General features: G+C 49.1%; 2 protein-coding genes across 4 annotated transcripts in view; one reads left to right on the top strand and one right to left on the bottom strand.

The window, feature by feature from the left end:
- The window catches only part of Tg (thyroglobulin), a 222,818-nt gene that overhangs the window by 3,182 nt on the left and 193,772 nt on the right, over positions 1-25,864 (bottom strand). Inside the window, exons 44-45 of the mRNA XM_074069262.1 lie at positions 14,168-14,349; positions 11,660-11,767 (exon numbers count right to left, since the gene is read on the bottom strand). Of these exons, the coding sequence (XP_073925363.1) occupies positions 11,660-11,767; positions 14,168-14,349 (290 nt within the window). The remainder of the gene's footprint in view (positions 1-11,659; positions 11,768-14,167; positions 14,350-25,864) is intronic.
- The window catches only part of Sla (Src like adaptor), a 62,063-nt gene continuing 56,070 nt past the window's right edge, over positions 19,872-25,864 (top strand). For 2 of the 3 annotated variants that reach the window (XM_074069261.1, XM_074069259.1), the window contains exons 1-2: positions 19,872-20,004; positions 21,307-24,062. The gene's annotated coding sequence lies outside the window, so the exon portion shown is untranslated. Of the gene's footprint in view, positions 20,005-21,084; positions 21,210-21,306; positions 24,063-25,864 lie in introns of all 3 variants that reach the window. The other variant, XM_074069260.1, reaches the window with a different exon arrangement.

Below are 25,864 nucleotides of genomic sequence, written 5' to 3'. Positions count from 1 at the left end.
GCTCAACCTTTAGTCCAAAGGGCCCTATGGGGTAGACCCCTGGCATGTGTGTTGACTTAGACTCATCAATGCTGAGATACAATGTCTGTAAATGATTTTCCAAGAGGAAGTACTTCTGACCACAGTCTAACCATATTTATGGTATTGCATATTTGTTTGCTTATCCATTCACTGAGAAAAGTCATGAAAATGGCTGGTATTCTGAGTCCCTTCTCCGAACTAGTCCTTTTACACATAGAACTTGAGCTTTCACAACCCCTCCAAGTTGGCCTTTATCCACGTAGCCCACCCTAGTGCCTGGTGCCTGGTGGCTGTTCAATAAACATATGTTGTACTGAATTGAGCCTCTAGTAGGCAGCAGGCAGATTGGGGTAAGGATTAGGAAGCCAGTTCAGAGATTTGTATGGGCCAAATACAGGTGACACTGGGGAGCCTGTGCACCCAGGGCCAATGAGCAAACACCACGAGCTTGGGAAAACATTAGGGTAGAAAATCTGGAAGGCATTTTTCAGCTTCATGGTTGTATAGCACAAGCTGTGCCCTGCCCTGAGTCACTCCAGCTGGTGTAGAGCAGTGCTTTGTCCTGAGTCACTCCAATTTGTGTGCAAATGCTAAGGCAGAATGACTCAGCATCTTGTGTGTACACATGACATCTGCCCAGTACAACCACAAGGGAGACTTATTCGTGCTAATAAAAAACTGCCACCTGTCAGCTTATCAGATACACCAGACCCACAAATCATGCAATTTCCTCATCCAAGACACATAAAAGAAAGACATGTCACACTGCAGCACTACTTTGTTTTTGGTCACTACAGTACATACTCACAGCCTGTGCCCTGGAGATTACCAGGTGATAAACTTTCCAGCATCCCAGACTCAACTCAGCATGATTCTGATTTCAAAATCAACCACTCAGAAGGCTTCTGGAACCCTCCCTCAGCATCTCCAGGATTTCTTAACCCAGTGCAGTCACTGTTTCACATTGCTTTTGACTCTCTACATTGGCTGTTTGCATGGGCTTTGTTTTTTTGGTTTTTTTTTTTTTTGCATGAAAATCTACTGATGTTCAATAAATTCTGACATTGTGGAAAGACAAAAGTGTTTCTCTGTGTTGATAGCATAGTTCCCTCATGATGATGGCAAAGAATCTGGTTTTGTCCAAAGAAAGGTCTGATCTTGACCTTGGCTTCTGGAAAGTAAGTCATTCCTGATATGAGTGCTTTTGTTGTAGGGAGAGGTTGGCCATATTGAATTTTGAGAGTGATAGTACCATACCCAACAGTCTCAGGGTGGGGACTAGTCGGGCCAGAAACATCAAGCGTGTGACCTTTGGATCACAGTCTTACTCAACCTCTAAACTGAGTTTAACATGGGTAACCAATCAATCGTGCCTACATATCGGAGCCCCAGTAAAAACTGAATACCAAACTTGGGTGAGCCACTTCGGTTGCCAATACTCATGTGTACTCTTACACATCACTATGGAGATAGGAACTCATTTCGACTCTATGGGAAGAGGATGACCGATGTCACATGTGGAAGTGTCCTGGACTCTGCACTGTGCAGTAAGTTGAACAGCAGAATCAGATCAGAGCTGATATTTCCTTGGAGGCACAATATTAGTGAAAAAGGTATGAGTACCAGGGGTTACTGTTCCTGGGTCTTAGCTCTTCCCCCTTCAAGCTGGGTGAATATGGCAAGTTACTTGACTTCCTGATTCCCTACATCTCCATGTATGGAATGGATGTACAAATACCTGTTGTGAAGGCAAGAAAAAGGGACATAAATGACAGGAACTTAAAGGGAAGAGTGTGGCTCTGTTCCTTCTCTCCCACCTTCTGGTGTTACCAACTGCTTCTAAGGTAGGGACAGGTCTTTGACCAGGACACATATGGTCACCAGTGCTATCGTCATGCTGGTGATGGGCAGATGAGCCGGGGACAGGTGTGCCAGGCAGGGGAGCTCCTGATAAAGGAGGTGACTTGTGATGCTTTGTAAACAGATAGTTTGACTGTGACTTCCAGAGGCTCTCTCTATAATCTAGGAAATTGGAAGAAGAGGCCTCCAGCTCTAGTTTGGGATGTGGGCTCTTGGGGGGACCATTGCTCTGCCTACCACATTGACCTTGTATACTGTTTTGCTTCCTGAAGAAGCTGCTTTCCAAATTACATAGTGAGCAGAGTCAAGTTTTTGAGACCAGAATCCTTGTTCCAACCCCAACCTAGTCTCTCAGTATTTGTGCAATCTTGGACAAGGTGGCCACCCTCTCCCAGCCCCAGTATCCTTGTCTATGAAATGGTGACACCATCATGCTTATTTTGGAACTGAAGGAGGTTTAGCAATGAAACATTTCAAATCTTTGGACAGTTTCTGGCTCATGTGGCAATCCCTCTTCCTTTGCCAAGAGGCATCTGAAAGCTAACAAGTGAGGGTCCTTAACCTAGGAGTTCATTATTAGGCTTCAGAGGACCACACTGCCTGAAAATCATACATAAAATGTGAAAGTGCGCACACATGCATCTCCTTGGGAGAAACTTTGGACCTTCCCTCACACTGGAGAAAGGCAGGCACAGCAATCAGCTCTCAGGGTTGGGAACACTCGCCAGTTTCCACGTTGTAAATGCTTCAGCCATAGCCAACTTCAGACCACTAAAGTGACTTCACTGAAGGCAAATGGAGAAGACACAAACAGCTGGCTCTGTGACCTGGTGCAAGCTGGCCCCAGTCCACCTGTGCCTGCAATCTCAGAAAGGCCGGGGGCTCTGCTATGGGAGAAGACCTGGCATTTCAGTCCCTGGTGTGCTGGATTGGAGAGCCTGATGTCTTTGAGGATTCTGCTTGCTTTCCTTAACAGGGCTGATCTCTATCTAGCAGGATGAGGGTTATTTTGAGCACTTTAAGGCAGTCATCTCCAAGAGGGACACAGTGGGAGCCTCAGAGGTGGGGACTGGGATCTGAGGGACATGCGTGGTAAGTCTTGACCCTGGCCATGAGTCCCAGGACCCTTTGGAAGAAGAAGAGGGGACTCAGAGTCAGTGACAGCTGAGAGAAACACGGAAGCACTCACTCTGGCCTGACAGGGTAAAGGAGAAGCCATGACTGAGTGGCCCTGGTGCTTGCAGACAGGGTGGACGGCTGGTGAATGTTGGCTTGGCTTCTTCCCACTGAGCTGTGTTTGATCACTGATCAGTCACATGCCCAAGCCAGGGCTGGCCAGGAATGTGGTTGGGCTGCTTGCATTTGGCTCTGGCCGTCCTTTGTTTTCTTTGGTAATTATGCTTCAGGGGAACTTGCCCCTATGCTGACAGCTTCCTAGTACTATGCCCAAGCCACAGCTAGGACCTCTCACAGTCACAGGAGAGGCAGATGTGGCTCTCAAAGAGCTCCTGGCCCATCCAGGCAAGCTGGGCTCTATGCTGTTTCTACCATGGGCTCTCTGTGCCTCACTTATCTATCAATGAAATGGAGCTGACTATCCCTGATCAGACACACACAGAATGGAAGGAAATCTCTCTAAAAACTAGAAATTACCATCCAAGGAAGAATGAATGTCAGTGACATTGGTAAAGTTACATTTAATTAGTGTGGAAAGAACTGGCCAGCCATATAGCTCCAGGCACAAGTCTGTATGTGTGTGCGCATGTATATGCATATATGTGTGCATGTGTGCATGTGTATATGTGTGTGTGCATGCATGTGTATATGTACGTGTGTTTGTGCATGTGTGAATATATGTGTGTGTGTGTGTGTGTGCATGTGGACAGTACCAGTGGACAGGGAGAAGGTCACAGTGCACTTGTGCCTGATGGGTGAGCAATGTTAGTGAGTGGACAGAGTGGGGAGGATTTTGGGTAATGGCTGGGCTTTCAGGAAGCCATGGAGAGGGCTCTACTTTTGCAGGAAAAAGGAACAAGAGTGTGGCTGAGCACAAGGGAGTTAGGGTGACAGAGCTGGTACATGTGGTAGGTGATGGCCTCTCAGGTACTCTGGGCCTCCGAGGTCCTGCTGACACATGTGTCATGCTGAGAAGTGAAATGGGGATTTTTCCCTGCCCAGAAAACCCTGAAGGTCCAGAAAACCCTGAAGGGTAGGAACCACAAGGTGACATGCTTGCCGAGGTCCTGTAGGCTTTGGAGAATGGAATTCAGAATTGAAGGTCATGTCCTCTAGGGGCTGGGAGCATGGGTAATTGCTACACCAGTGAATTGAAAGCCACATGTCTTTTACAATGATTTCTAGAGTGACGCGAGAAGATGCCTTTCACTGCCTTGTCCAGGAAAGACAGGACATCGGTTTTTTCCCATGATATCCCCAACCTTACTGCTCAGCTCCTGTTTGGTGCTGCTGGTGCTGCTGTGGGCTTAGAGGGAGACTGAGCCTGCACCCCAGTGAGCCACACGAGGCCACACTCCAGAAATTCTACACTGTACAGTCACAGCCCTGGATTTGAGCTCCACTTCCAACCTCACCCACACATGTCTGGGGCTTGTCAGGAGATAGGATGACTGTGCTGGTAGCCCCAAGGAGAGTAGGGACAGTGGCCTCAGCTGGTAGGAGGTGCTGAGTCTGGGTTCTCCTCCAACTGGAAGGGGGCCAGAAAGATCTTTCTTGACAGACCAGACCCAGACATAGTTCATGTGGTAGAAGTTGTCCAGCTGGTGATGGGGAGAGACTGGATGGGGAAAGTCCTCTCGCACCCAGCTGGTCATTGATTGAGCTATGGAGAGCCTGCAGTTACAGGGACTTCTGTCCTGTCCTTCCCTCTGTGAAGGAAGCTTGTGGACCTTGCCTCCCTAAAACATACTTCCCTGCTTATCTGTGGCAAGCATCTCTGGAAAACTTCCTCCAGAGGAAATTAGGAAGCAGGGAGGAAGGAAGGTCCTGCTTCCCAGTTTTCTTTGGCTCTTGAGAAGTTGGGGAGCCATTAAATCAAGTATAACTCGAAGCTGGAAAGCATGCTTCACTTTGGGAAAATCTAATGCAAAAGTTCAGAGTCAGCCTATGAGTCCAGAAGTAAGTCACATGTTTTGCGAATGGCTTGTGTCTTACAGCAGGATTTGCTATTCAGTCCTTTAAACATGATCCCAATTTCCTTTATATCATACAGTCCCATCCCAAATGACATGCTCTGTGTACTTCCTGAATTCCCCAGAGCCTGGCAAAGCTGTGTGGTCATTGTTTTTGCAGAACAGTCAAAGCTTCTGGCTGGCTTCCCAGAATAACCTGGACATCTCATTCCCTTCATTAAGCCTCTCGACTGACACCCAGAAAAATCCGAGCTTTCCAGGGACAGCACGCCTGTTCTCATCAAATGGGCTGCCTGACTACCAAGAGCCGCTGTCTGTCTAGCTGTGTCTGGCACTGGGATCCTGTGGTGCAGTGAAGTTAACTGTCACGCTGGTGTTCTGCTCTCAAGAACCCCACACTGGAAGCCCATGCCGCAGGGTTATGGTGTTTCGAGAACTTCAGAGGGGGAGCCCCACACAGCATTTTCATCCTCGGGCTGACCTTGAAACCAGAGATGGGAAGGGACTGCAGGGTCGTAAGTTTACAATAAATGCATAAGGGTCAAAGCTATAACCACTGTTCATAACTTCCTGTGTTCATGGGCTTTTCTGACCAATTGACCACCAGACTGGTAGCAAGGGTTTTATCTACATTCTATTAACAATAATGAAAAAACATACTTAGTGTTTCAGAGTGCCATGTCTTGAGTGTGAATGAAAAGACTGCTATTCGTTCCACATAACCTACCTTTTAAACTCTTCTGTAATGTCCCTTCTCACCCAGAGAAAAGGCTATCTCTTTGCCTTCTAGGTCTTATAAACGCCTGTGTAAACTACAAGACTCTCTCCTTTTTCCCCACACCTCCAACCGCTCTCCCTGGCCTTCTTTGTCTACAAACATAGTAGACTTTTCCCAATCCAGGGTCTTGGCTTTTGACAATGCTTTTGGGATTACTCACTGCCCGCTTCTACAATAGGGTCATACCCACTCATTTCACAGTTCTCATGAGGAATACCACCTTTGTAGAAGGTTCTTTCTTCCTTCACTGCTGACTCTGGCACCTTGGTGCTCCTCCTTCTGGTGCATCCGTCTGAACCTACACTGCAAATTGACCCTGTATACTGTCTATCCCCAGCATCCACAGCCCCCTGGAGCTGTAGGCATGGGCCCAGGAGGGCCGCCTCCTTGTGCCTTGCAGGCTGACCCACCTCAAGGACTTGCAAGAGAGCCTGGGCCTGACAGGTGTGGGGCAAACCTTTGTGGAATCAATGTAGAACATGTGTGCAGTAAACCTCGTGTGGCATGGGCTGGAGCGGTCAGTTTCAGAAAATGATTGATTTTCTTCTACCCTGGATGTGGCCAGGCCAATGAACCTAGTTCAAGAATTCAGCCACTTAATATATTCTTGGATTTGCTAATTGCAGAAAATTCAGCAAGACAGTCAACTGAAAGATAACACTGTGATCTGGGATGGGCCAGGCCCCCGTAATACACAGAAGTGTCTAGAATGCAGAACAGTGGCACACAAAACATCAAGTCTGAATTTACAGCTTTGTTTTCTACAGTCGGGACAATTAATAAGGAGGAAATTCTCCCTCCCTAGTCATTTTTTCCTGTGTTTGCTTTTTTCCTATCAAAGTCTTTTTTTCCCATAAAAGCAAACTAACTCTGGTTACCAAATATTGAATGTCTACAGCGTATCAGGTATTGAACATGCATTATTGCAGGAGGAAGTGGAAGTAGCTGTCCCCACTTCACAGGTGAGGACACTGAGGCAAAGGATCTTGCTCAAATGCAAACAGATAATAAATGGAAGAGATAAAATAAAAACTCTAGTTGATTTAACCTTCACATCAACAGCCTTGGCAATCAAAGACACACACACACATGGGCACATAGGAGACGCAAGCCTTGAGCTAAACTCTGTTCAGGTCCCATCCTCCTGAACCTTCCCAGCAGCCCAATAAGACATATTATTACTCTCCCCAGGTACCACTGAGGAAGCTCAGAGAGGCTAAGTGACTTGCCACTCCAGGCACTCCATCAGCTTTTGGCTGAAGTGGGTGCAGTTGAAGAGCATGCAGGAGGCAGGTGTGAGTCTGCACTGCTACTTACTGACTCTGTGATTGGCACATAGCCCAGGGATTTTGTTTCTTAATTTATAAAGCGAAAGAGCAGATGAGACCTTGAACCTGAGTCTTCAACACTCCTCTTGCCCTGGGATCTTAATATCTCTGTCTTCTGACCCACCCATCCCAGCTTCTCTTTCCTCACTAAGGTTTGCGCTCAGTGTTGGGGTGAAAATCTCACCACCTGCAGCAGGCAATTAGAGAACCAGGCTGTCACTCTGTGACCAGTCGGCGAGGTCTGTGAAGAAGCAGTAATTTATCCTGTTCTGTTCCTGGCTGCTACCAAGAAAGCTAACCTATGCTAACAGGAATAGAGGCACGAGACAGATGGCTGGCAATGTAGCACACACACATATATTTTAAGTGTGTAGATTTGAGCCAGAAATAAAATGAGAAATGTGACAGCTCCAGGGCACAGAGGGGGAGGAGGGAAAGTGGGAGGGAGAAGGGGAGGGAGGTCTTTGTGGGAAGAAAGGATAAACTTGTCAACCATCACAGAGTTCTGTTGTGTGATCTGTCACCCGCTGACTGCAGCATCTACTAAGCAGACGGCCCCACTGTGACCGGGTGGGAAGGGAAGCTGTCTGCACAGGTTGTTGTCAACAAAACCTTCTGATGGCTGAGAGTAAGGGGACTCATGGCACTTGCAGTTTGCCAGACCCCGTTCTATACACAAACCAATGATCATACCACCAGCAGGAGGTCTTGCTGTCATGCCCATTGGTCAGATTAAGAAACTGAGTCACAAAGGGGGTTGTCCAACTTGCCTGAGGGTGCTCTGCTATAAGAGTGGAGAATATGGGTCTCACTAAAAGCAGTGGATGCAGGAGTCCCTGCCTGTTTCCAGGACACTGCTTCATCTCTAACACATGTAGCCACATCTGAAATGTCTGTGTCTCAGGATGGCCTTGAAATGTCACTAGAGCTAGGCTGTGAGGTAGAGAGAGGGGCTGGATGCAAGACCACCATCTCATTCTCACCTCACCAGGGTCTGGTCCCAGGTTACATGGAGCTCCAGCCTCACTCACCTCCCCCCTCCATTCTATCTAGACCTAGAAACAGACCTAGAAAGGACTCATTCCCCACCTGGCAAATGAGGGGCTTGGCTCATCTGCCATCCCTCAAAACCATCTCCTCAGCACCTACCATGTACCCCTGTGCTGGCAGAGAAGCCCAAACTGGTCACAGCTCCCATGGATACCACTTGATTCTGATAAGAGTCACTCTTGTGGGGACGCTGGGGAGCCTTCTCAGGAGCCTCCTGAGCAGGGCTCTGTTGTCCTAAAGAAGAGGGAATGCTGTGGGCTTAACTGTGTCCCCTCCAGTCCTAACCCAATCCCTCAGAAAGGGGCATTGTTTGGAGAGAGGGTCTTTCTCACAGAGCTAACCACGTTCAACTGAAGTTATTAGGGTGGCCCTAACCAGTATGACTCACGTCCCCAAAAGAAGGGAAATTTGGATGCAGACACACACACACACACACACACACACAGAGGAAGGCAATCAGGAAGAAGGTCACCATGTACAAGGTGAGGAACACCTGAGCCACCAGAAGCCAGGAGAGGCTGGACACACCCTCCCAGAACCTTTGGAGGGAGGCTGCTCTGCTGACACCTGGATTTCAGACTTCTGGCTTCCAGAACATGAGACAATACATTTTTGCTACTCTAAGGCCACCTGGTTTGTAGTCCTATGTCACAGCTGCCTATGACACTAACCCTGGGCAACCCAACACTATTGGTTCTGACCGGGATCATACAAGCCTTCATTTTGTTGTACTTTGACTATTTTGCCCTTGTGTGCTGATGTATTTATTTTTTGCCATTGTAAATTTTGGGAACCAAAAGTATAGGCTTTGTAAGTCTGCTTAAGAGCTGGCCTAACTGTGGAGCCTCTTCCTCCCCTTACTTCCCTGCCCCAGCAGGGAGGAAGACAGGCATGGACCAGAGAATGGGGCCAAGAGTGACACTTGAAGGTCTGGCATCAAGAGGCATCATCAATTTTGATCTAGGGGAAAGCGCCTGGCTGTGGATGGTCACATCCCACTGGGTCCCAGGCTCCATTTATTTGCTTTCATCAATCCTTCCTCCTTGCCTTTTGGCAGGACCACAGCCAGCCATCTACCTTCCTACCTACACCGCCAGCAGCTGACTACTCTAGGAGGTGGATGAGACATAAAGACCACAGGTTTTAGTGGAAAGAGTATGTGGAGGCTCAGAGGGGCAATGGCAAGTCACAGCTCTAAAACTACCCAGGAGAGACAATGACAGATTGCTGCTGTAACAACCCAGCTGCTCAACTGTGGGGGTTATGTTGAAATCCTTGACACTCAGGCTGAATGTCTGCTTCCCCTCATGGTACACACATTCAGAACCAATCTGCCATGTTGGTCTTAAGAGGTGACCAGTTATGAGGTTGGTGCTCTTGTGAATGGAATAGCACCATTATTAACAAAACCTGAGGAAGTGTGTTCACCCTTCCACCATGGGAGGATGCAGCCTGAAGCACTATGTATGATGCAGAGGCGAGTCCTCACTTGACACTGCACCTGCTGGAACTTTGAACTTGTACCTGGGCCTCCAGAACTATGAGCAATAAGTTCATTCTGCTTATAACTTACCCAGTCTAAGGTATGTTGTTACAGCAGCCCAAGTGGTCTAAGAAGCTCTCCATCTATAAAGTCGGGAGAACCTCATTCACCTGCCAAACTCTCAAAGATTCTGCATGTTTCTGTGGAGTGCTATGAAAACTGAATCATCTCTTTGGAGAAAGCATGTCAAGAAGAAGTGCCTGGGATTGACTAGAATGGCCCAAGGACTATATGAGTTTCCTGTGGCTGGTGTAACAAATTACCACACATTTGGTGGCCTAAAGCCACAGAAATTTATTCTCACACTTCTGGAGGCCAGAGTGCCACATTAGTTCCACTGAGCCAAAGTCAAAGTGTCTGCAGGAACTTGCTCCCTGCAGAGGCTTTGGGGACAATCCACTCCTTGTTCTTCCAGCTCTGGTGGCTGCCGGCATTCCTTGGTTTATGGCCACATTTCTATCATCTGCCTTTTATATGTTACTAACTCTCCCTCTCTTGTAGGGTCCTTGTGACTGCCTGGGGTCCACCCAGGAATATCCAGCATGGTTTTCCCAAATCAGGATCTTGAACTTAATCACATCTCCCAAGGCCCCTTTTCTTTAAACAGTGCCCCCTTAATCTTCAAGGATATATCCACGACCCTGTGGGTTCCTCCAACTGTTTTTTTATACAAACCTGTGATAAAGCTAATTTACAAAGTAGGCACATAATAAAAAGAACAATTACAATAAAATGTAATAGAAGTTATGTGAATGTGGTCTCTCTAATATCTTACTATTGTCTCTGTCTCCCTTTCTTCCTCTGCTGACTAGATGAGATAGCATAGTGCCTATGCATTGAGGGGAAGTGAGGCAAGTTATGCAGGCCATGTGATTTCATCTTAAGCTACTGTTCACCATCTTACATAGCCTTTGAAGGGTGACATATGGTCACAAGGATCATGGAGCCATGACACACCAGCTGACTGTGGTAACTGAAACCTCTGAAAGCTCAACCACAAGTAAGGAGGACAGCTATGAGTTAACACCTTCAGGTTCTGAGGACTGGGACTGGATATGTGTTGGTGGCCATTATCCAGACTACTATAAATGCTAATTACAATGATAAATCGTATGTGCTTATAAGACTTCCATAGATGCTCCCAAAGTAATGCTAGGGAAAGCTCTGTCATGAGCTACATGATTTATGGCCGCCATATTGGTAATTCCCCTAAAAGGGGACCTTATTGCCTCAGTTTACAGATAAGACACTGCAGATCTGACAGGCACAGAGGCTACCTGAGATGGCACAATGGCAAGTGGTGAGCTCAGCCCCCACCTGGAAGCTGGTGCTTCCCCCAAGCTCCCTGTGGCATATGAAATAAGACTGTGGGCCGGGGTGGTCAGTGCCCTTGCACAGATGGCAGGCCTCGCTTCCAATCTTACACAAAACAAAACAATACCATTGTGCTTCTTTGGAGACCTGCTTTCGGGACAATGTCACCCATAAATGCTGTCTGGAGGCTGCCACCAGGGTGCCACTACTTTCTTGACCTAGGAGAAGTGTGATGTCTCTCCAAAAGTACTTCAGTGTGACATGGCTATTTTGATGCTCTTTAGTGTGAACATTAATATCAATAAAGGCCTCCTCCCAAACCACGTCAATCAATTAATAACTAATACTGTAGTTCCAAAGGGCGTCATCCCTCACAAAGCTTCGTACAGTTCTTACTTTGCTTTCCTTGCCTGTGAGATAAAAAGGCTATTATATCATCACTCTCCGTTTTTCAGATGATGAAACCGAGGTATATAGAGATTAGTGAAGTGTCCCATGTCACTAAGCCAGGACTTGTACCTTCGTCCTGCCTTCTTTTCTCTTCTTCACTGTGGATTACAGCAGTGACGGGGCCCCTGGCAGACTTCCTTCTCTAACCATAATAGAGTCATCTCACCTGCCATGGCCATAGCTTTCGGGAGCATGATACATGAAGACATTTCCGCGGGCTCTCCTTGCCCAGAGGTTGGCCATGTCGATCATGGGGCAGATGATGAAGTAGTCCCTGGGGAAAGGACAGAGGAGGGAGTCTGGTCAGCTCCATGGACAGCTGTGCCAGGCAAGGGCCTCTCCCAGGCAAGGTCTTCTGGGCTCCATCATTCCCAAAGTCACTAGCACAGGCCTGCCAACACACCCTTCCCCAGCCTCCAGCTCTTCTCCCAGTGGTTTTCATGCCACAGTGGTAGAAGAGGCAGATACAGCATGTAATGAACCAAAATCGGTGTCCACGGTGAAGTACCTCAGGGATCAAGAAGCCCAAGGATAAACCCCTTCCTGTGACATTAATTTCACTTAGAGAGTTGGGATCAAGACACTGTATAAAGCCAGATGCCACCTCGTACCTATAATCCTAGCTATTTGGGAGGCTGAGATCACAAGGATCAAGGTTTGAGGTCAGCCCAGGCAAATAGTTCACAAGACCTCATCTCCAAACTAACCAGAGAAAAATGGACTGGAGCTGTTATTCAAGTGACAGAGTGCCAGCCTTGCAAGCTCGAAGCCCTGAGTTCAAACCCCAGTCTCACCAAAAACAAACAAACAAAACGACCCAAGGATCAGGTGAGATGCTCAGAGGTCTCTTCATCCCCCTCATCTCTACCCTCTCAGCTGAGAAGTGGGGACCCAGCCTTGTCTTCTGCCCCACAAAGCCAAGGCTAAGGACACTATGGAAGCCCCCACTAAGGAGGGTGGTCATCACTTTCATGGTCCTGGATATGACAATGTGTGGTGAGCCTGGGAGTAGCTGGAAAGTCATGGGCTCCAAGTAGGCCCAGTGTGTGGTTCTGGAATGGTGACACAGGCAGCTCTGCTTCACCTGCAAGCAGGTCAGGGATGGGATCAGTCCTGTCCCTGGGAGGGACACTGCCGGGAGACTGAAGGCAGGGAGGCCTAAGAGAACATTTTACCTGGGTCTGGCCAGGAAGAATGAGGGTCTAAGCTGCGGGAGGCTGAGTCTGTCTCCCCAGTGAAGCCTTCCGTGATCACACTGCCTTCTCGGGTCTCAGCTCCTACACTAGGGCACAGGTTGCTCATGAAGCCAGATGAAGGTGACCTGGAACTGGAGTTTCAGAGATCTGACCCTGTGCTTTCTACCACTCAGATCAGGAACAGCACTTACTTAACTGTGAGCCTCTTAAAGACAGGGTCTGAACATCTGTGGGTTCTCACAGACCAGCCTAGGGCTGGGCCTCCATAAATAGCTGTGGGTAGCTTGGTTTAAACTTAGCTGTTCACTAGAGGTACAATTAAAGGCTTTCTGGACCCCAAGATCCATGAGGGTGGTACAAGGTTTCCTTTTGAACTAGTGATCCTCCAATTGGAACCATGGCCTTGTGGGTGGGAAGGTCATGCAAGATGGTCAGATTAACACCCTCCAGCTGACCCTTCCCAACAGTCAAGGTCAGCAAGGCACCTGAGCCTTAACATTGGCCTCATCCCCAAGTACAGAGAGCGAAAGGTAAGTGTGGACTTGCTAGAGGGAGAGGGCAAAGGAGGCATAGGATGCTGGCTGCCACCTGACCCCATCTTCCTGGAAGGGAAACTGAGAACAAGTGAAGGCCAAGGTGACCAAAGAGCTCCAGGCCCTACTGTAGTCTCATATTCAAGGCCTCTAAAGGAAAAGAGAGTTGTAGCATGGTTGCTTGTCACTCTTTGCCCAATAAACCTCATTCCTTGTGCATCTGCTGTGCTCACAGAAATCAATCTTATCTCAGTGAGCTTCTGATACTGGTAGAGGGACACAGGTCAGTCCTGACCCTGTAGTATAGAAAGAGGGATGCTGGGGACAGCAGAGCCAGGGGTGGGGTTCAGCCTCTGACTGTCTTGGGGAGGGTGCTGAGCAGACATCCCAAGTGAGAGGTGCTTGAGCAGCGAGTGGGGTTGGAGAGATGGTGTAAGCAACAGTAGTCCACAGCGAAAGGGCCAGTATGCCTTGGGGACACAAAACCTGCCATGTCAGCCTCTGCTTCCCACATGCTGGGTGGACTCTGGCTGCACTGGAATCGTCTGCAGAGCTGTCGATATGCCCCTGTCCCTGGGCCTGCTTGTCACCATACCCTGAGGACAGCCAGAGGGAAGTCAGCACAGTAGATCCTCCATAAGTATTGGCTAAGCACTGATACCTCATGGAGCACACAGTGGGCACTCATGGTGTCTCTGCTGCTCCCATATTTCTAAGGGGAGTCAGGGCTGTCCTTGTGCCTTTACGACAGGGGTCCTGGCAGCAGGGTCTGCTCCACATCCCCTACGGCTGCTCTTGATGGCTGTCACTGTGGGGTGGGCTGAAGGAGGGGTGCAGAGTATAAAGTAGGTGCTCAGTTAATGCTCTTGGTCTGTATTCAGGATCCACGCACCACCTGGACCCACACCCACGTGAGGCAACCGAATGGTGCCCTCTGCAGCTTACCGGGTGGCATTCTCCAGTGCCCGGGAGAAGAAAGCATAGTCATCTGTGGAGTGCTCCAAGGAGTAATACCATGTGGCAGCAGCCAGGACACGGGCGTCCGGGTCCTCGCCACCCAGCGAGTTCTGCAGAGCCTGGTAAAAGGCTGTTTTGCTATTGGTCCGGCCTTGTCTTTCTTCAAATTGCTAAAAAAAAAAGACATGAAATACCTATGTCAGTGTCCCTCAAATTTTGTTGTAGAATGTTCTGAGAAGGAGAAAGAGATGGATAAAGTACCTGGGTGCTAGAACCAGGGTTTTAATTCTAGTTCCATGTAACTTTCAGCTGTGTTTGAACAAGTGGCTGAACCTGCCTGTGCCTTTCTTTCCCTACCTGAAAGTGGGAGCGTTAAGAGCAGGACCAAAAGAGTCCACTGACTGTCAGAGTGAAGTACCCAGTGCACTCAATGTTAGACACGGTGCCAGCAAGGTCACACACCTGTGTCTCAGTGGCTTTACCTGGTGCAGAACTGGTCTGGCCTGCAGAGAGCTATGTTCAGACCCATTACTTCCTCAGTCATTTGAAGTACAAATGGATGCTGCCTCCAGGCCAGCTCTGCCAGGCCATCGTGAGAACCTGGTTAGGCTTGCTGTCTCCTGGGCTCATGTTCCAGTGAACAGAAATAGGAACAAGCAGAGGGATGTGTAGTGCACCAGGGAACAGGTTCTGGGAGGAAGGTCAAGGGCAAGGGGTGGAGGGAAGACTGGGGCTGGGGCTATTTTACAAAGAATGGTCAGGAACTGTGTGCTACAGTTTGGACTGCATGTCCGAATGGGAGATGTGCACTTCTCTTTCTCTCGCTCTCTTGTTTTCTCTCTCTCTCCGTCCATTCCCATTCCTTCCCTCTCTGCCACTGCACCCTGGGGTCTAGGTTGGGTTATTTCCTTGCTTCAGAATTCAGCTTCCTCTTTCTGGAGGGAAGGGGCAGCAAATGTCAGGGTTGCAGCTCTGGGTGGGTGGTGCAGACTACTGGGCCCCTGGACAGGCCCAGGACGTGTGTTTACGTACTTCAAGGGTCTTATGTAAACCGTGAGCCTGCTTATCAGCACACCCTGTGCGTTTGCAGCAAGCTCTGTGTGTTTACACGGCTTCTTCCTTTTTAATTTTTAATTTTTTTTTTTTTTTTGCAGTATTGAGGATTGAACCTAGGGCTGACCTGAGACCATGGTTCTCCTGTATTCGCCTCCTGAATAGCTGGGATTACAGGTATACATCCCCATGCCTTGCCTTTGTGTTTCCACTGCTTCTCAAAGGATTTCCTGTGTGCAGGACGGTGATTAGAATCAGAGGGGCAGGATGCAGCAAGCCTCACAGTGCCTCTCTTCCAGGGAATGGCTGACTGAGCCTGGCTGAACAAGGTGCCTGGGTCAGTGGGTAGAATGACCGATCACAGGTACGGCCCTGCAGGAGTGCCAGCCTTGGGGCCAGTGGAGTGCTGAGGTGAAAGCCAAGTGCCCAGACAGCTTCACTGTCCTCTCTCTATAACATCTGACTTCTTGGAAAGGAGTCTGGAGCAAACATGAAAACATACTAATAAATTCTGAATGGTGAGTACATGAATATTCACGAGTATTTATCATACTTTTAAATTATTATTGACCATGATCAAAGACTGTGATCATGTAAGAAAGAGATTTTATACATATCAAACACACAAATACACAGCCAGTTTCACACACGCACACACACATTCCCTCACAGACCCAAAACAACACCATAAACCCACTGGTATCCCCTTACGCTTTGTGTTCACAGTATATCTGAAGGTTTCCGCTCTGAGCTGGGCTAATCTGGTCTGTTCAAACATGCCTACCTGCGATCTGTTTTGTTGACTTCACGAGCTTCTCTTCAAGTAGTTCACAGGGAATCTGTGGTATACAATTCTGTCTTTTCTGACTGTGTAGCATATTTCATGACAGGAAGGCCACTGGTAACAATTTGCACACCTCCCCTTAGCTACAACTGTGTGCAAAGCATTTCCCAAGTGCTTCCCTGAAGCGTCCAGGTGGCCATGGGAGCTGGGCATCCTGTCATCAAACTTCCATGCCACAGTCAAGACAGGGAGATGATGCACTGCCCTGGAGGTCACACAGTGAGAAGAGGCAGTGGGATCTGGGCACTAGCCCAGGGTTCATGGGTCGGGCAACAAGATCTTACCCGGCTGAAACTTAACCACAGCCCATGTCAGTGATGAGCACACAGGGCCCCGGCACACAGACGCCCATGGTGCTTGGCCCAAAGCATTGAAAAGAGCAGTGAGTTGGGAGTTACTGTGGGGTCCAGACTTGGGAAGAGAGATTTTACCTCTCTCTGAGCCTGGTATCTTTAAAATGGATAGGCTCATACCAACCCAGTCCCTTTTCACCTCCCATGAGGATCAATACAGCAGTCACCTTCACAGGCTCCTGTGTAGCTGTTCCTCTGTAGTAAGGAACCAGGAGCCTCAGCACAAGAAGCCAGCAGCTCAAGCTTGGGTTTCACTTCACAGCTGTTTGACTTTGGGCAAGTCACTTAACCTCTCTGGTCCTCATGGGCAAGCTGGAGTTAATTAAAATACACTTTACAGTGTCATCTTCAAAATTAGAGATAACATTTTGAAGAATCCAGCTCAAAGTCTGGCATGGAGCACTTAATGAAAGAGACCTACTTTTATTAATTGTGGGCTTCACTGGCTTCAATTAGAAACTTGAAGGATGAGTGCAAGGCCCCAAACCAAAGGAGGAAACCAAGAGTGCTCCATGCAGCAACCTTCTGGGAGGTCGTTCTTCCCCTTGCTTTTATTTCTGTCTTCATTTCTTGATATGGGTAGCACAGTCTTGAACGACTGTGCAAGAAAACGTAACAGCAGAGCAGTGTGGCGCTGTCGCAGTGCAGCCTGCTTGCTCAGCTGTGATGCATGAGCAGGGAAGTCAGGATGAGTACCAGCAGAGGGGTGCAGTGGGCAAACCTCTAGGCCCTTCACTGTCTTCAGGGGTTAGATGAAGGACTCCATATGCTACCACCTCAAGCACTGTGGGAGGGCCCCAAACCCCGTTTCTGGAGCAGAAGTGGGGCAGGGAGAAGAGGATTCAGTTCAGGGAGCCCTGGAGGATATGGGAAAAGGCATTTGATTGGGTCTCCCCCACCACCACCACAAGGCTGCCTAGATATTCAATTCCTAATTTGAAGGAGCCACAGGAAAGCCTGGGAACTAGCACCTCTGAGTCCTGGCACTGGTTATTCTGGCAAGTACTGTGCACACTCAAGGAAATGGCTTTCCCTCTTTGGTCATCATTTGCTCACGTATAATACAAAGGGTAAACCGTGAAGTCTCTGACTGAGATGCCCACAACTCCTGGGGTGCAGAGGCTGTAGGATGGAATCCACAAGGTTCATCCTCCCTGCAAGACACTGCTCTCCAGTTCTTCCCAACTCTTGTCACCCCACCGAGCTGCTGCAGGGCCTGCAGGGCCTGGGAACAGGGCCCCAGGCCATGCAAGGACATACGTTTGCATGGAGCATATGCTCTTATTTCAAGCTCCGCCTGTGCTGTCCTTTTTCTAAACGCCCTTCCATCAGATGTAGAAGCTATTGGACCAGACTTGTGCTTCTTAAATATGACTGTGGTTCAGCAGGTCTGGGATGGAGCCTGAGAACAGGTGCCCAGGCAGCGCTGGTGTGGGGGTGTCAAAGTTTTGCTCTGGCATCACCTCCTGCAGGGAGCAGGCAGACAATGTCTGAGAAGCAGAGTCCAAACTGGTTCCACCCTATACTTGTGGGACCTTAACTACATCCTTAACCCATCTGTACTTCATTCCTGATTTACACAGGGAGCTGACAGAAAATGCTTATTGCACAGAATTGTGGGCAGATTCCAATGACCCATGCATACAGAGGTTAACAGTCCTTGGCACCTGGTCAGTATAGGTGAATGATCATGATGAATGTATCCCCAGCTGAGGCAAGGGCCTCTGCACATCAGGACCCTGGGTTACACTCCCAGGAGCTGTGATGGCCAGGTTATCTACCTGCTGCCCGAGTCTCCAATCGGTGACAGGCAGGGATCGTACCAGCCCCAGTGTTCAGTGTGGGACCAAATGCACATTGATGAATGATGATGGAGGCACCGTGCAGGGTAGAGGTAATTCAAGTGGGACTGGAGAGTGGACCCTGAAGTCAAATCTCTTGGGTTGGAATTTCAAAGGCAGAAAGATCTGGAGCCGGACATGGTGGCTCATGCCTGTAATCCCAGCTGCTTGGGAAGCAGAGGTCAAGGGGATTGCAATTCAAGGCCAGCCAAGGCAAAAAGTTCATGAGACCTCATCTCAATTAATAAATGTTGAGTGCATGAGCACGCACCTGTCATCCCAGCTACACAGGAAGTATAAATAGGAGAATTGAGGTCCAGGCTGGCCCATAAACTTGAGACCCTATCCTAAAAAAAACTGAAGCAAAAAGGGCTGGTGTGTAGCTTATATGGCTGAGTACCTGCCTAACAAGTGTGAGGCCCTGAGTTCAAACTCCAGTACTGTAACAAAAACAGTAACAACGAAAAGATCTGAGCTACAATGCTAGCTTTGTCATATGTTAGCTTTGTGACTTCAGGCAAGGTACTTAACGTCTCATTTCTTATTTCCTTATTTGTAAAATGGAAGCAATAATGTGACAGTCTTCACAAACTGTCATGTTTTCAAATGTCACTGTGTCTGGAAAGTGCTGAGTACAGTATCTGTGGTTCTTATGGCTGGATATTTATAGATTCAAGCCTGTGACTGGTTCAGATGGTCAGGAAAGCCCATGCCTCAGAGAGGGGCAGTGGCCTCCCTCTGATCACTACCAGAAAGTGACCGGCCCTAAAAGAAAGGGAATGGTCAATTCCTCCATCCCACCTTGCTATGGGGAGGTGAGTTTTAAGAGCAATGGCATGCCAAGACTTGGGCACTGCTAGAAGAGAGACCTGTGTCATACATGGTCTGAACAGTGTCACAGCAAGAAGCTGAGGGTGGCCAATTTATCGGTGCTCCCTGTTCTCAGGGGATTAGAGCTGCCAGCTGTCCATGGTGTCTCATCAGTCAATATTCTGGAGCTGGCAGGAGTGTGGGCTCAAGCCCCGCTGGGTACAGGGGAGTGCAAAGGGCATATTTTCAGTAAGACTCATGACACATACTCCTGGCAAGACCCAGAGCACAGATGCTGTTGCTGGTTTAATTAGAGGGCCAGCAGGAGAACACTGTGGCTGCCACATGACTGCCTGTGACATCACAAGCTGTAATTACAGGCAGGACCTGCCTCAGACAGTGACTTTGTGGCAGGCAGGACTACTGAAGGGCTATCAAGAGTTGGCAGGCCCTCCTTGTGTGTTTTTGGAGGACTGTCCTTATTATGTTTTAAGGGAAAGCCAGGATTTAGGGAGGTCCTGAAGGACGCAGGGGCCTCTGTGTGGTTCTGAATGCCCTGCTGAGTGGATCCAGTGTGAACGTGACCTCAGATGGCTCATCTCTGACGAGTCCATTTGTTCAACAAATGTGCCCTTCTGTGCTTCCACTCTAGGTCAGCAAGTAGGGTTGATGTTTGAATTAAATGAAAAAAGATTATAAAGTGCTGACACGTGGGAGCCAAAAAAAAAATCACTTCTCTCCCTTGCAATTAGTAAATGATTAAAATGAAATCAACAGGGAAGATGAGCCATGCCCTATGTTCCATCCCGGTGGTGTCTGAGAGACAGGGTGAATACACTGTGCTTCAGGCCCTTGACCTTCAAACTCCCTGTGGGTTCAACAGGCAGCTATACAGTGTCTATGGTGCCTGGACAGCTCACACCGGTAAGCAAGCCAGGCTGCTCTGTGCCTCTCAGGGATCCTAGTCCAGGGGGCTTGTCTTGGCATAGTAGGCTGCTGGGGGGCTGCTCTAGGGAAAGACAGGACCCCAGCAGAGCAGGGGAGGGGGCGGCACTGGCTGGTGGGGCTCAGTGTGGCAGGGAAGAGTGGAGTTGGGGAGGTGAGACTGGAGGGCCGGAGGGCTGTGGAATTGAGGCTTCACTCCACTGTTTGCTGCTGGAGGAGGCTCATCCATGGTGGTTTACAGATGTGAACTGACACAGAGCAAGACATGCAAGGCCTGCAGGCTCTAGTGAGGAGCCCACAGACCACTGTTTCTCACTGGCTCTGGTTCCGGTCACACCAGTCCCAGGGTGCTGTTCAAATTCCAGCATTCTCCGCTGGCTTTCCCCAGGCCCACAGGGGTCTCCCATTTTAGGGGGTTGGGGGGAGTGGTCCAGCAGAATTTTTCCTCCCTTTGGTCTGAGGAGAACTTCCTTCCCCCTGAGGTTCAGGCCCCACTATCCAGTGCTCTGGGACCTTCACTATACACACCGTCCCTTACTGCAGGCCACAGCAGGAGAGCCTCCTGTCTCCTCACCTCTGCTGTCCAGCTGAGTCCTCCACACAGTGGTCTCTATCTGTCCAAACTCCTTCACACATCCCTCTGGGCCATATGGCTTCCCTCCCACATCTTCAGGCCCTGTCAAGGTCACCCATGGCCTCTGGCAGCCCCAGTGAACCCTGTCACTGCTCACCTCCACCTCGATCATCCTCTCCCAGCTCCGCTCCCCTGACTGGCTCTGCCTCAGCTGGTTTCTGGAATCCCCTTTGTGGTCTCTGCCTACTTTTGAATGCCCCGATCTTCCCCATGTGTCCATGTGTGCCTGTGAGGCAGGGACATTCATGTCTTAGCCTCATGGTTCCTCAATCTCCCCCAAGCCCAACCTCAGACCCTCTATCCAAATGTCCCATCTCCTGGAATTGCTGTCCCTCAAAACCAGCATATAACAGTTCAGCTTTGTTCTGCACACCTGTTCTTGCTCACCTGGAAAACCTTCTTCCTGTCCTGTTTCTGATCCTCAGCGCATCCCATGGCACCCATCCCCTGATGAAACATGGCTGCTGCCCTGTCTCTCCAGCACTCTATCACCCATCTGATGATTCTGCTCCAGGGGCTCCCCCTGCCCTCCTGCCCTCTCCTCCTGCAGGTGTGGATTCCTCCATTGTGGGAACAGGTGGGTGGGGAAGGAGTGCTTTGTACACAGAACTTACGTTGGTGCCCTGGATTCTCTCAAACTCTTGCAGAACGATTAGGGCCGCCCATGTTTGAGAGGAGGAGACCAGAGCAGAATCCCGAGGGAACACAGAAAGTCCATCAGAGCTCACTGCCTTCCTGCAAGACTATGAATGGATGGACGGATGGATGCCCTGGAATTCTCTAGCGCTCCCAGGGAGATGGGACACTACCACCCCTATGTCTATATGGTGGGCACGCATTGAAGACTTACCTACTGCCAGCCAGGAACTGAGGGTAGAGGATGAGCCCTACACAGTTTGCCATGGAGTAGTGCCTGGTCAGGGAAGAGTGGCCAACTCATACAGCAGGTGCTCTATAAGCCCTCCATTTGCATTCAGCAGGGGTTGCTGAGCCCTGGACAGAGGGTGACTTCAGGGAGCAGAGTGGACTCTTCCTCTCACCCCTCACCTGGCTGAAATGGCCATAATTGAGAACTCTCATGGCCAATGCTCAGCTGGTGCAGTGATCAGACCTCTGTCCCACCTCTCCCCACTTCCGGTGGCATCTGTCATTTGATCAAAGCTCATTCTGGAAAACCTTTCTTTTCTTGGCTTTTGTGACATCAGGTTTTCTTCCAAATCTGAATATATAGTTCTGAGCCCTCTCCTGAACTCCCAGCTCATACACTGACCTATGGTCCACATGGTTATCCCTGTTGAAGGGACCAGCCTGCTCCTTGGAGCTCCCAGCAGCACCATCTCATCTCTACTTCCTTTTTCCCTGTTCTTAATCAGTTAGCTGCCAGAATCCCCTATTTAAAAAGGGGTCAATCAATGTAATCAATAGAATCACTTCTTAACTTAGAAACATTCTCTAATGACCCACCTCAGGAGGGTAAAGTCACCTCTCCGAGGCCACTGTCTCCTACAGTGCCTCCCACTTCTTCCACCCCACTATGGTTCTCTGGGCTCTCAGGGAGCAGCCAGACTGTCACTGTGATCAGGCCTCTGCACCAGGTCCTCCTCATGGCTGTCTCCTTACACCATACAGGTCCCAATCCAAGGGGGACCCTGAGCACCCCTGAAGTGCATCCCTCATCCTGCCACTTCCTCTACAATTACCCTGGCTCAGTTTTCTGCAGAGCTCATTTCAAGATCTGAAACCTTAATGCATTTGCTTGCTGTCATTATCTGTGTCCTCCCATGAGAACACAAACTCCATGAGACAGGGCCTTTATCTGGTCCATTAGAACCTGCTCCCCAGAGCCTGGAGGAGCCCGGCACACAGAGCACTTAGTACATCTCTGAAGGCTGCTCCCATGACGTGCTGCATAACTTCACTTCTTTGCTTATTACAGTGCTGAGGCTCAGGGGACGGACTCCTCAATCAGGAATGGCAGAGCGAGTACCCATGACATTTGTAGGGACCTAAACAATATTTTTCTGCTAGTGTCTTTTCAAATCAGAAGGAAAAACATGTAATAATATTGACAATGTTATAATAATTCCATCTTAGCTTGCATTCATCATTATACCAACACAGTTATAAAATATATTTAATATTTTTTTGGGGGGGAGGCAAGTCAACCCTCTGAGACTCAGAGCTCTCTCTCTCTCTCTCTCTCTCTCTCTCTCTCTCGGCAGTACTGAGGTTTGAACTCAAATTCTTGTACTTGCTAGGCGGGTGTTCTACTACTTGAGTCATGCATGTTTTGCTCAGGTCAGTCTGGACCACAATCCTCCTATCTATACTTCCTGAATAGTTGAGATGACAAGTGTATGCCACCACACTCAGCTTATTGGTTGAGATGGGGTCTCGTAAATTTTTTTTTTGCCATCTGGCCTGGAAGTGAGATCCTCTTGATCTCTGCTTCCTGAGCATCTGGGATTACAGGCATATACCACCTCATCTGACTGAGCCTCAGCTTTCTCTGAAGGGGTAATCCCAGTGCCAGGGCCTCAGAAAGTGCTAAGTAAGGCCACAGGGAGTGTCAGGCTGTGAGGGCTTTGTCTCAGTGTGAGTGGAGGACATCCCAGAGCTGGAGCCCTGCTTAGTCCCCTGGTGGTGGGAGCTGTCGCCATTCTTAAATGTTATCTTACAACTGTGTAGTAAATAGGTGGGAGGCTCACTCTGCCTCTCGGAGGATAAAATAACTACAGCTCCGACTTGTACAAGCTACTTAAGCCTCAAGGCTAAAGCTAGGGATGGAGACCCACTTTTCTGATTTCACATCTGTGCTGTGCTTGGGTTCAGACTAAACACACACCCACCTCTGAGTACCAGGATTTGGTGCACAGTGCCTCTTTAAAGAAATCTCCTCACACACTGGGGATTCCTGCATGTGCCTCTTACTATAATCTGTCACCAAAGACTTGATATTCCTGAGCTGGGGCTCCATGCCAGCGCCTTGGTTGCCAGGTGCTGCTTTCCAACTCTCAGACTGGCCCCCTCTCCAGACATCCCCCCCCATCACTACTGCACCTGCTCCCGAGCAAGGCCGACTCTCAGCCAAGCCCAGGGCACAGCAGCAGTGCTCTGCTGATTTTTTCTTGCCTTCCTCAGAGATGTCTGTGCTTGGAGGGGAAGCAGAACATTGCATCTTGGAACAAATCTGCTTTTGATCATGCAAATGAATGCCGGGTTAATGTAGGCAGACTGTCAACTTCACCAGTAAGGAAGAGAGAGAGAAAGGGGGTAAATTCCCCACCACGGAGACTGATGAGGAATTTCAATAGAAAGCTGCTACTTCAGAAATAAGATCATTCTCTGTGCACGGAGTCTTTCCACCTTCCCCGGCATCAGCAGCAGCCCCGAGGCTCCACGGGTATGTTGCTAACTTGGCTGGGTGTGCTTAGGACTCCTTGGGTGGCCCAGAGCTGGCCTAGGGTGGCTGGGGGTGAGGGTCTTCACACTGGCTTCATGTAGCCCATAGCCACCCACTGTCTTTGGTTGGAGGAAATTTGGCAGGTCTGCCATAGTGATGGTTGGGTCTAGGGGTTGAATGTGGGGTAGGAGGCCCCTACCTCTCTGGGATTCCCCAAACAGTGTGTGCTTGTGGGTTGAGCTCTGGTTGACATTTCTGCAGGTCAGCATGAGTAGAAAGTGTGTGTGTGTGTATACATGTTTCTGTGCAATGATTTGGAAACTTGGTCTCAGGTCAGACGTCATGATTCAGTGATTATATATTCTCAGTACTCCTGGTTTCTGCAAATATTCTTGGGATCAGGGTTACTAATCATTCTATTCAAATTAATGAATTAAGTGAAAAAAAAACCTAGCATTTATTGAGCTCCAACCATTTTCCAGACACTAGAATATTTTCATCCTCTGAACATCTTTGTGAGGATATTTATCAATGCTGTCCCAATTCATGGTGAGGAAAACTGAGACTTGGCTTTGAGGCACCTGTGCTCCTGATTTCAATCCAAGGGTGTCTAGGGCTCTTATCCTGTTCCGCTGACAGATGGCCAAAGGAGCGGTCCTGGTCAGTCCTTGACCATGTGTCACCCATCTGGCAGTAACACTGTGGGACCCAGTGACACTTGCCCAGCTCCTTCAGACAGAGGATGTCCACCTCTCACATAGCACATGTCTGTTTCTTGGTTATTTGCCTTGCTCTGAGTTACCTAATCTTCCTGGGACCTTCCTGAGGGCAGGAAGTCAATTGGTACTTGCACCCAAACACCTGTCCTCACATCTGGCACGTAGTAAGTGACTTGTTAGCATTCAGTGGTTCAGCAGACAGGTTAGATACACATGCCTGACAATCTACTTAGGTGGACACAGTGATTTATTGCAATTAGGATATTTGGCTTTGTGCTACCACGGAACATTCTACAAAAGGGAGCAGTACATGCCACGCCCCTGTGTGGCAGTGTACTCAGCATCTCTGAGGAGCACCAAAGGGATCCTAGGCTACTGAGAAGCAAGGAGACCAAGGAGGGAGGAGCAGGAAGGAGGGTGAGGAAGTGGTCCCTGTCCCCCCATTGGACAGGGCTCTGGAAGCCACGGCAAGGTCTGGGGTTCTCACTTTGCCTGAAATGAGGCTACAGGGGACTCTGAGTCTAGGGCAGCCTGACCTGACTTCTACTGAAGGGATTTGGATTAAGAGGCTCCAGCAGAAGAGCGGGTGAGAGAGGGTTGGGATCTGGGGTCATTTTGAGGACAGAGCTGCCTGGATGGGCTGATGGAAGGCTGGTAGGATAGTAGAGAATAAGTTGAGTAACCTTTGGTGTTGAGCCTGAGCCTGTAGAGGATGCATTGCTGTTTGCTGAGAAGTCTATAAGAGAGTAAGCTGGCTTGGGTGGGGTTGGAGGAACCAGCAGTTCACTGTGGATATGAGGGAGAGAAGCTACAAGACTTCTAAGTGAAGATGTTGGCTAGACTGTGTATAAAGTCAGTGTAGAGATTGAGGGGAAAATCTGAAGGTACAGACAGGCTGGAGGTGCAGGTGTCCGTATGGCAGTGACCACCACTGAAAGCCGTGCTTCAGCTTCCAGTCCACCCTCTGTATCAGGCAGCACTCAGGTGCATTCTGGGAGGAGTCAGGGTCATAAGACCCAATGTCACACCAACGAGGACTCCAGAGAGAATGAGAGAATGTGGTGAGACAGGATCAGTGTAATC

The sequence above is a fragment of the Castor canadensis genome, chromosome 3 (assembly GCF_047511655.1).
Source record: "Castor canadensis chromosome 3, mCasCan1.hap1v2, whole genome shotgun sequence".
Classification (NCBI taxonomy): domain Eukaryota; kingdom Metazoa; phylum Chordata; class Mammalia; order Rodentia; family Castoridae; genus Castor; species Castor canadensis.
Note: the sequence above shows the minus strand (reverse complement) of the source record. Positions and strands in the feature narration are given on the sequence as shown.